The following is a 9,711-nucleotide window of genomic DNA, read 5'->3' on the forward strand; positions in this document are numbered from 1 at the left end:
TCCCCCCCCCCCCCCGCCTGCCCCCAGATGGGAAGCCAGGAGGCTCGCTGAGACCAGTGCCTTGTCCGGAGCACCTAGCTGGGTGCTAGGTCAGTGACAGTGCCACTTCTTGAGTGGAGGCCTCACTGCCCCAACCTCCTCTTCCGATGGGGCTCCTGGCCCCCTGGCCAGCCCTCTTGCCACCCATTCCCCTCTGAAGCCCCCACTCCAGGCCCCCTAGGGCAGCCTGTCCATCCACTCCTGCACCCCCATTTCTCCTACTTCAAGGGCAGAATGCGTGTGGAAGACTCTGGGGACTCGCCTGCCCCCAAGACTGGAGCTGTTACGATGCGCCCCTTTCTGGCAGTTTCTTTAGATCTTAGTTTGGACAGTTGCAGGGGGAGGAGCTGTGTTTTGCTCCTGGATTTCTCTTGCGTCTGTGTGCTGAGGGGGCTGCACCCCCCGATGGGTGGATGGGCTCTGGGCGCTGCCACTGTAAATCCTGTCTCACCCCCTAGGTGAGGGGAGGAGCGTCTGTGGCGATACTGGTCCTCCGGGCTGGGGGCCACCCTGCCGTGTGAGAGGCTCCGGCTTGTGCCATTCCTTTGAACCTCTTGCCTGGAAGTTGAACTTTGCCACGTTAGGCGCCCTGGCTCCTGTCTGGTTGGGCGTCCTGGTGCTGGCAGTGGGGGCTGCTCCAGGTGGAAACGCCCAGCCCCCAGCCCCACCTGGTCCCAACAGGTGCTCCGGCCCCCCTGCCCCACCCATCCGGGGGGGGGGGAGCCCCTCTGGGCCTGGCTCCCCACTTAGGTCACAGTATGCTCTCGGTGCCCCTCCAGGCAGCCCCCTGGCTGTGTTGGGAGCCAGGATGGAAGAGTTGCCTGGTGGTCTGGTGGAGGCCCAGCTCGCAGCCCCCAGCTCTTGTTGGTCGCCATGAGACCCTGTGTGGCCCGCAAGCCTCCCGGGTGAAGCAGTGGTCAGGGGCTGTGGTGCAGGTCGTTTCCTGACCCTGGTTCTAGACGTGGTCCGCGGCATCATGAGCCAGGCCGGGGTGCTGCTCCTGGCATCCCCCCCCCATGTCCTCAGGGCCCGTGTGTATGCCTCAGCTCTCCCAGGAGGCCCTTGTTTTCTCACAGCCCGTTCTAAGGTCCTTCTGTATTTGGAGCAGGCTCCATTTCAGAGGGTGACTGTTGGGAGCTGGACACCCCCAGGTGCCTCAGGAGCTTAGATAGGAAGGGCCGCAGCAGCCAGGCAGGTGCCCCGGGATGGGGGGTCTGGACCAGGCTGTGCTCGGGGTAGGGTGGGAGTCTGAATGTTGGAAGAGCTGGGTTGGCAGGACCTGGAAATGGTTGGGCCAGGAGGAGGCATCAGCGGACCCCCGGCCTCTGCACGACTGGGTGGTCACTGGGGGCTGGGGTAGGGCCCGTGAGAGGCATTCTGGGGCCATCCGAGGGCGAGCGGTGACACCTGCAAGGGCAGAGGCTCTGCAGGTGGGAGGCCCAGGCCTCATCACTTTGGAGGCCACGGCAGGGGGGCTGCTCTGACGTGGGTGCCTGGGGCGGGAATGAGGAGGCCACAGTAAAGCAGGTGACTGGAAGCACCCGCCGGGTCAGGGCAGCGGAAGGGTGGGGGGCGACCGAGGCCTCCAGCTCCAGGCTGGGAGGGAGAGTGGAGTCGTTGGCCGCACAGCGTGTTGTGTGAAGGGCTTCAATCATCCTGGGGGGGAGGGGGGCTGTCGCCAGCACCAAGGGTCGTAGTCCTGAAACGTTCACACCTCGGGGAATGAACGTGCTTTCGTGCCACTGCCTCACGGTGCGTCTCCTCACGTCTGTGAGCTCTGCTCCTGTTAACCACGCCACCCACGCCGTTTCTCCCGGGGCAGCTGTCTTCCTTGCCGTCTGGTAGCGGCGCGTGTGGCCAGGGCGCTGGGGCCTGTGACCCGCGTGGAAATCGCTGTGGGATCCCGGCCTGTCGTCTGGTTTTATTCATGATGCTCCACGCGGAGGTTGCGCGTTCTCTGCAGTTGGATCGTCTGACTTGGCGGTTTCATTTCTGGTGATGCGTGACGCTCTGAGCAGCATGTGATGCTGTCCTGTGTTTTCTCAGTCATTTTGGTTCCGGAATGCTGTCACCTCTGGCTTTGGGCTGTGGGACACTGCCCTCTCCTGGGGTTTACGGAGAGCCGGCTCTCGCTGCTGGTCGGTTGTGTCCTTGCGTGGACTCTCGCAGGGTCAGTCTGTGTCTGGACGACCGCTCCGACGCGGGAGCGCGGCGTCACACAGCGCTCGTCTCCCCTTTCAGCCGGTCTCGTGACTCCTGCCTGGTTAACGCTTCCTGTTGAACCTGCGTGCTACCTTGTGGACCACGCCGGTGTTTGTCCTGGGGTCCCGCTAACCTCGGTGTTTACTACGGCCTGTCACCGTAGCTATGAGCTGAGGTGGTCCCCTAGGGTCCCCTCCCTGCTTCTCTGGTCTTTGTGCCCCACTGTGTTTTGGGGGCATTCTGAGACAACACCTCCCCTAGGCTAGCAACAGCGAGGCTCCTGGAGACCCTTGGGCTGCCTGGTGTGTTTCAGACCCCATGTGGGTCGGCACTGCTGGGCCAGGGGTGGGGGGCTGGGACTCCTGGGGCCCAGCTCTGGGCAGAGGGGGATGGGGCAGGGCTGCCAGCCGTTTCCTGCTCCGTTCATTTGGACGCTCTATCCTGGCCTCAAGAGTAGGGACTTGGGGGGTGCGGGGGAGCCTCTGGGGTGGGGCTGGGTCTGCTTTGTGCCCTGTCCGGGGCTCTGGCACTGACCAGGGACCACTTTGCTCCCCAGAGATGTCTCCCACAACCTGCTGCAGGCACTGGACGTCGGGCTCCTGGCAAACCTCTCCGCACTGACAGAGCTGTGCGTGTCCCCTCCAGGCGACTGTGCGGTTCCCTGGGGCGGGCGGGTGGCGGCTGCCTGTCACTGTTCCGGTTATGGTGGCTTCCCTCACACCTTGCTGAATCCCCCTCTTTCTTCCAGGGACATAAGTAACAACAGGATTTCTACTTTAGAAGAAGGAATATTTGCTAATTTATTTAATTTAAGTGAAATGTAAGTTGTTTCTGGTGGCTGTTGGTAGCCAAGCCCCAGCCCCCTAGTGACCCTCGCTGCCCTCCTGACCTGGCCCGTTCCCATTTGAGACCAGGTGCTGGGAGCTGTGTGCTTGCCTACTGGAGCTCATTCAGGGCCCGGCGGGCTGCCATGGGGATGGTGGGGTGCCGTACTTGTGAAGGTACCCCGGGCCCCCGCTCCCTGGGTTGAGGCCCGCAGAGACCCCTCCTCGGAGCCCCCTCATCTGCCCTGCCATCTGCCGAGTGCCCAGCCTTATGCCTCCCACAGAAACCTGAGTGGAAACCCGTGGGCCTGTGACTGTGCTCTGGCGTGGCTGCCGCGTTGGGCGGAGGAGCGGCAGGTTCTCGCGGTTCGGCCCGAGGCGGCCACGTGTGCTGGGCCCGGCCCCCTAGCTGGTCAGCCCCTCCTTGGTGTCCCCTTGCTGGATGGCAGTTGTGGTGAGTGTGGCCGGAGTGGGGCCGGCAGGGGCCTTCCCTGCTGGGTAGGTCCCCGTAGGTGCTCTGGGGTCACCAGCCTAGGTGGGGGCAGGCAGGACACGGAGGCATGTGGGCAGTAACCATGGTGGTTGAGACAGCCCAGGCTGGGGGGCAGGAGGGCCCTGGGGAGCAAGGGGACAGTGCAGGCGGGAGGTGGGGAGAGCAGCGAGGTGTTGTGCACGGGATCCAGATTGGGGCAAGCCAGCGACCGGCCTGTCTGTTTGGCCCAGGTGAGGAGTACATCGCCTGCCTCCCTGACAACAGCTCGGGTGCCGCGGCGCTGGCGGCCTTCTCAGCTGCGCACGCGGGCCCGCTGACGCCCGAGACCTGCAGTGCCTTCTGTTTCGCAGCTGGCCAGGGCCTCGGGGCCCTCTCAGACCAGGGCTGGTGCCTGTGCGGGACGGCCTGGCCCCCCAACGCCTCGTCGGCCTGCCTGCCCTTCTGCTCCAGCACCCCGTTGCCCCTCGCCCCTGCCTGCAGGGGTCCCACCCTCCTCCAGAACATCTTCCCTGCCTCCCCAGGGGCTGCCCTGGTGGGGCCTCAGGGATCCCTGGCCTCTGGCCAGCCAGCTGCCTTCCATGTCACCGCCTCACTGCCTGTCAGCTCCACACACTGGGACTTCGGCGACGGTTCCCCCAAGGTGGACGTTGCCGGTCCCGGCACCACTCACCGCTACGTGTTGCCCGGACGCTATCACGTGACAGCTGTGTTGGCCCTGGGGGCCGGTTCAGCCCGGCTAGGGGCCGAGGTGCACGTGGAGGCGGCTCCCGCGGCCCTGGAGCTCACATGTCTCGTCTCGGTGCGCAGTGACGAGACTCTCAAGCTTGGTGTCCGAAATCGTGGTGGCTCGGACCTCGAAGCCACCTACAGCATTGTGGCCGTGGGCGAGGCGCCAGCCAAAGGTGGGTGCCTTCCTGCCCCTGGGCCTGGCTCATCCCCCTCTTCCTCACCCCGGGAGCTGGAGCGGGTGGGGCAGGGCTGGTTGGGCACACACTGATGCCCCCTTCTCCGCCTGCTGACCCCGCAGTGGTGCACCCGCTCTGTCCCCCGGACGCCGTGATCTTCCCTGGCAACGGGCACTGCTACCGCCTGGTGGCCGAGAAGGCCGCCTGGCTTCAGGCGCAGGAGCAGTGCCGGGCCTGGGCCGGGGCCGCCCTGGCCATGGTGGGCAGTCCTGCCGTCCAGCGCTTCCTGGTCTCCCAGGTCACCAGGTACCTGCCCCCCACCCCCAGAGAGGCCGGGAGGTGGGGTCCCCAGAACGCCGGGGTGGGGACAGAGCCTAAGGCCGAGGGGATCAGGAGGAGAGGTGGGGGTGGCTGAAGGAGCCACATCCAGCTGGCTGGCCTGACCGCAGCCAAGGAGCCACGTCTTACTCAGCTCTTCGGACGTAGATGTGGGCGCGGGGCTGCGTCCCGGGTCCTACAGGCTGCCCACCGCCTGCTGTCCCTGCTGAGCCCCACCTGGCAGACGTAGAGCCGGCTCTGGTGTGACCACGGAGGCCCCCCTTGGCCCCCCAGGCCTGTGAGGAAATGCGCTTCCCTGTAGCTGGCACCAGCCCTCCCCCGCAGCTGTCGGTGCCTGCCGAGGCCACGTGCCCATTTCTCCGCGAGTCCCTCTGTGGGAAGGGGCCGACCAGACTGTGGATCACACCCTGGACATGCTCGGTGTCCAGGAGGGGAGATCGAGGCCCGGAACAGTCAAAGTCGCCTGGTTAACTGGCAGTAGCCGGGCCCCTGGCTCTGACCTGGCGCCTCGGTCCTCTCCCTGGGCCGTCCATGTGTCTATAAGCTCTCCCTCCAGAAGGGTCTTCCTTCCTCGGCAGAGCTGTGGGGAGTAGCCTGTTTGGGGGACTGAGATGCAGGTGTTTTGTTTCCCAAACGCTACGCCCAAAGCCGCCTTTTTTTTTTTCTTTTTACAGATTTTTTTTTTTTTAATCTGTTTGAAAGAAAGAGGGAGAGAGAGAAGGGGCAGGGGTCAGGGGGAGAGGGAGAATCTCAACCAGACTCCTCACTGAGCACAGAGCCCGACGTGGGGCTTGATCTCACCACTCTGAGATCATGACCTGAGCTGAAACCAAGAGTCAGCCACTCAACTGACTGCGCCCCCCTGGGGCCCCACACCCAGAGACTTCTCACAGAATACACAGCCCTCGGCCACCCTGAAGCCTCCCCCTGCAAGGAGCCCTCCACTGGGCCCCTGGCCCCACAGGCATGGGTGATGTGTGGACACTGCCGTGGCCTTGCTTGCCAGGTCATCTCTCTGACCCTCAGTTTCCCCATCTTCCCCAGGGGAGAGGGCAGGGTCAGACGGAGGAGTGCTTGTCTTCGGGGAGCCCCTGAGCGCCCACTCTCCCCTCCGCCTGCCTGCAGGAGCCTGGATGTGTGGATCGGCTTCTCCGCCGTGGAGGGGTCGGAGGCCGGCCCTGCCGTGCGGGCTGAGGCCTTCAGCCTGGAGAGCTGCCAGAACTGGCTGCCCGGGGAGCCGCACCCTGCCACGGCGGAGCGCTGCGTGCGGCTCGGGCCTGCGGGACAGTGCAACACGGACCTGTGCTCGGTGCCCCACAGCTATGTCTGTGAGCTGCGGCCTGGAGGTGCGCCGGGGCCCCTGGAGGGCTGGGGCTCACCTTGTGTGCTGGAGCTGGACCAGCTCCCCTGGCCATCCGGGGGAGCTCCTCTACATGCGCCCCGGGGGCTCCTCCTGTCCTGGCCGGGACAGTCACATCCCTCATCCCAGGCTCACTCCTTAGCTGTTCAGTGTCCATTAGGTGTCACTGAGCACCTGTGGTCCCAAGCAGAGCCTGCACCCAATGGGACAGACAAAGCTGGGGTGGGGAGCTGGGAGGCTACTGCCAGGGGGCTCAGTCCTAGGTCTGGCCCTGCCTCAGGCCCCTGACACTCTCTGCCTTGGCCTGGGACGTCATTGCACACTTGCCATCCCAGGTCCCCTGTGGGACGCGGAGACCTTCCTCGTGGGAGCACCCAGTGGGGACCTGCAGGGACTCTTGAGGCCCTTGGCCGAGCAGGAAGCCCTCTCGGCCCCCCAGGAGCTTGTCGAGGTAGGCCGACCCCAGAGCCCTCCAGGACACAGTCTGGAGACTGAGCCTTCACCTGGCTGCTGTGTCTAAAACTAAGCTCTTTCTTCTGGGCCTTACTAATGTCCTGTGTGCCCAGTAGAGACGCTGTAGGAAACCCACCACTGCAGAGAGAAGCAGCGGCCCCTCTCCGGCATCTGAGCGAGCCCTGAGTGCCCCTGAGCCTTCTCTCTGGGTGTGTGTGGGTGTTTTCACAAAACAAGGTGGCGGTCCTGTGCTCAGGTGGTTTTGACCTGATTTTTCATCCTGAGTGACTGTCTTCCTCGGTGTGAAGCCCCATCTGGTGGCTCCTTCCCCTCTGAGCTGGCAGGGGTTGGGGTCATGGGGTGGGCCGGGGTGGGGCTGGCTGGGGGTCGGGGTCTGTGGAGCTGAGCAGCCCCCCGCCCGCAGGTGATGGCGTTCCCCAGCCTGCACCTGAGCAGGGAGGCCTTCCTCACTGCAGCCGAGTTTGGCACCCAGGAGCTCCCCCGGCCCGCCCAGCTGCGGCTGCAGGTGCTCCGGCCCACAGGACAAGCAGGTGGGACTCTGTCCTGGGGGGTGGGGGGCTGTCTGCGCGGTCACATGCACTGGTCCCTTGGCTCCTGGATGGGTCTCCAGCCTTGAGGTGGACACAGTGGTGTCCATGAGAAACCGACCCAGGCTCGGGATGCACAGGACTGCCTGTGTGTGGGGCTCGCCTGGGTCAGTCAGCTGGCCCAGTGTCAGGAGGGGTAGCGGAGTGATGCTGGGGGCCGGGGTGCTGCCTGGCAAGACCTCGTGTCATCGTGGGGGTGTCCCAACTGTGGCTTAATAGCCAGCCAGGACCCCGACACCCCTCTTCTCCTTGCAGGGGTCCCAGGAAGCAGCAGGGAGCCTGAGAGCAGGTCTCCAGAGAGCCAGACTGAGTCAGTCCCTGCATGTGCCCCAGAGGGACGCTGGTGCCCCCGAGCTAGTCTCCCCCTGCCACTGGACGACCCCTGCCACCCCCGGGCCTGTGCCAATGGGTCCACATCAGGGCCGGAACTCCCTGGGGCCTCCTGTGTGCTGTGGAAGGAGTTCCTCTTCTCTGTGCCAGCGGGTCCTCCTGCCCAGTACGCGGTACGTGCCATCTGCCTCCCCCCTGCTGCCCACCCAGACAGACACCACACTCTTCACTTGCCCTGCCCCACTCTGGCTCTGTCCGTGTCCTTGCTCAGCTCCCCCAGCAGGAGAAACTGCCAGCCCAGGCCTTTCCACTTGTTTTGGCCACAGTGTCCCTCAGAGGTCCCGCCCCGTCCAGGAAAGGCCCTGCTCCTGCATGCGTCCTTGCCCTCTGCTCTGCGCACATCCTTGTCCCGGAGCCTGTCCCGTCTGTCCCTGCCATGAGTGCCTGGGGGGCTCCTGTGAGTCCCGGTTACCCCAGGTGGATCCTGTCCACCTGCCGGAGCCCCTAGTTTGGAGCTCCCTTGCAGCCCCCCGACCAGCAGTGGTCCACTGTGAGGACCTGACACAGCCTGCCTCCCTTCCTGTAGATTACCTTCCGTGGCCAGGACAGCCCCCTGCTCCCCGGTGACCTCATCGTCTTGCAGCACGATGCTGGACCGGGTGCCCTTCTGCACTGCTCCCCAGCCCTGGGCGCCCCTGGCGCTGAGGCCCCGTACTTCTCCGCCACTGCCGCGGCCTGGTTGGCCCACCTGCCCGCTCAGCTGGAGGCAGCCCCAGCCGGTCCTGCCTGTGCCTTGCGGCTGCTCGCTGCCACAGAGCGCCTCACCCCCCTGCTGGGCCTGCGGCCCAACCCAGGGCTGCGGCGGCCCGGGCGCTATGAGGTGCGGGCCACGGTGGGCAACAGCGTGTCCACGCACAACCTGTCCTGCAGCTTCGAAGTGCTCTCCCCAGTGGCGGGGCTGCGGGTGGCCCATCCCATCCCCCACGACGGCCGCCTCTACGTGCCCACCAATAGCTCAGCCTTGGTGCTCCGAGTGGACTCGGGCACCAACACCACGGCCACAGCCCGCTGGCCCGGGGGCAATGTCAGCGCACCCTTCGAAGCCGCCTGCCCTGCGGCGGTGGCCGCCCTGGTGCCCGGCTGTGCCCTCGAGGCCAACACCACCCTGTTCTCGGTGCTGGTGCTGCCTGGGCTCAGTGAGGGCGAGCATGCGGTCGAGGTCGTGGTGGAGAACAGCGCCGGCCAGGCCAACCTCAGCCTGCGGGTGAAGGCCGAGGAGCCCATCTGTGGCCTTCGCGCCACTCCCAGCCCCGAAGCCCGCGTGCTGCAGGGCGTCCTGGTGGTAAGTGAGGCCCCCGCAGATGAGGGGCCGTGCGGAGAGCCGTCCCTCCCCTGTGAGGAGGGAGCGCGGCCTCTGGGGACGGCGGGCTCCGTGGCTGGTCTGGGGCAGGCTCTGTTAGGTGGCTCCTCCGTAAAGAGCCCTCACTAGAGTGGCCGCTCTGAGGGCGCTGCGTTCCGCTCCCGCGGTTCTCGGGGAGCCCGCCCCCACCCCCGCCAGCCTGCGTGACTCTCCAGGCCCCTGTGGTGTTCCCACCGGGCTGAAGGGAGTACTTTCTGAGGGGGAGGGTGTCGTGCCACCATGCTGCTGTCCCTGTCGCGGCCTGTCCCCCACGGCAGGCGGCCGTCAGCTCTGTGGCCTTCACACGGGTCGTCAGAGGGGCCGTTTCTTTTTTTTTTTTCTTTTCTTTTTTTTAAAGATTTTATTTATTTGAGAGCGCAGAGGGGACACTAGCAGGGGCAGAGGGAGAGGGGGAAGCAGGCTCCCCACTGAGCAGGGAGCCCGATGCGGGGCTCGATCCCAGGACCCCGGGATCATGACCTGAGCCGAAGGCAGACGCTTAACGGCTGAGCCACCCAGGCACCCCTGAAGGGCCATTTCTGACCGGCCTACTGCTCATGCAGTCCTGCGCCTCAGCTTCCCCCGGTCACGCCCGTTCTGTCGGCTGACGGGTGAACCTGCAAAACCACACGGCCCTCTGAGACTCAGGTGCCTTCGCCCGTGTCCTGCGCAGGAGCCCGGGGGTGGGGCGTGCAGAGATGATGGGCTGAGAGGTCGAAGCCCGAGTCAGCCCAAGCTCAGCCCCCCACCGTGCGGCCC

The 9,711-nt window shown here is 65.5% G+C and overlaps 1 protein-coding gene across 1 annotated transcript in view; it reads left to right on the forward strand.

Moving 5' to 3' along the window:
* PKD1 (polycystin 1, transient receptor potential channel interacting) overlaps positions 1–9,711 on the forward strand; it is a 43,858-nt gene that overhangs the window by 11,665 nt on the left and 22,482 nt on the right. Inside the window, exons 2-11 of the mRNA XM_040634451.1 lie at positions 2,798–2,869; positions 2,990–3,061; positions 3,350–3,519; positions 3,789–4,460; positions 4,586–4,769; positions 5,928–6,148; positions 6,498–6,613; positions 7,040–7,166; positions 7,479–7,726; positions 8,140–8,895. Coding sequence (XP_040490385.1) covers positions 2,798–2,869; positions 2,990–3,061; positions 3,350–3,519; positions 3,789–4,460; positions 4,586–4,769; positions 5,928–6,148; positions 6,498–6,613; positions 7,040–7,166; positions 7,479–7,726; positions 8,140–8,895 — 2,638 coding nt within the window. The remainder of the gene's footprint in view (positions 1–2,797; positions 2,870–2,989; positions 3,062–3,349; positions 3,520–3,788; positions 4,461–4,585; positions 4,770–5,927; positions 6,149–6,497; positions 6,614–7,039; positions 7,167–7,478; positions 7,727–8,139; positions 8,896–9,711) is intronic.

Source organism: Ursus maritimus, unplaced genomic scaffold (genome assembly GCF_017311325.1).
Source record: "Ursus maritimus isolate PB19 unplaced genomic scaffold, ASM1731132v1 scaffold_2, whole genome shotgun sequence".
In the NCBI taxonomy this organism is placed as follows: domain Eukaryota; kingdom Metazoa; phylum Chordata; class Mammalia; order Carnivora; family Ursidae; genus Ursus; species Ursus maritimus.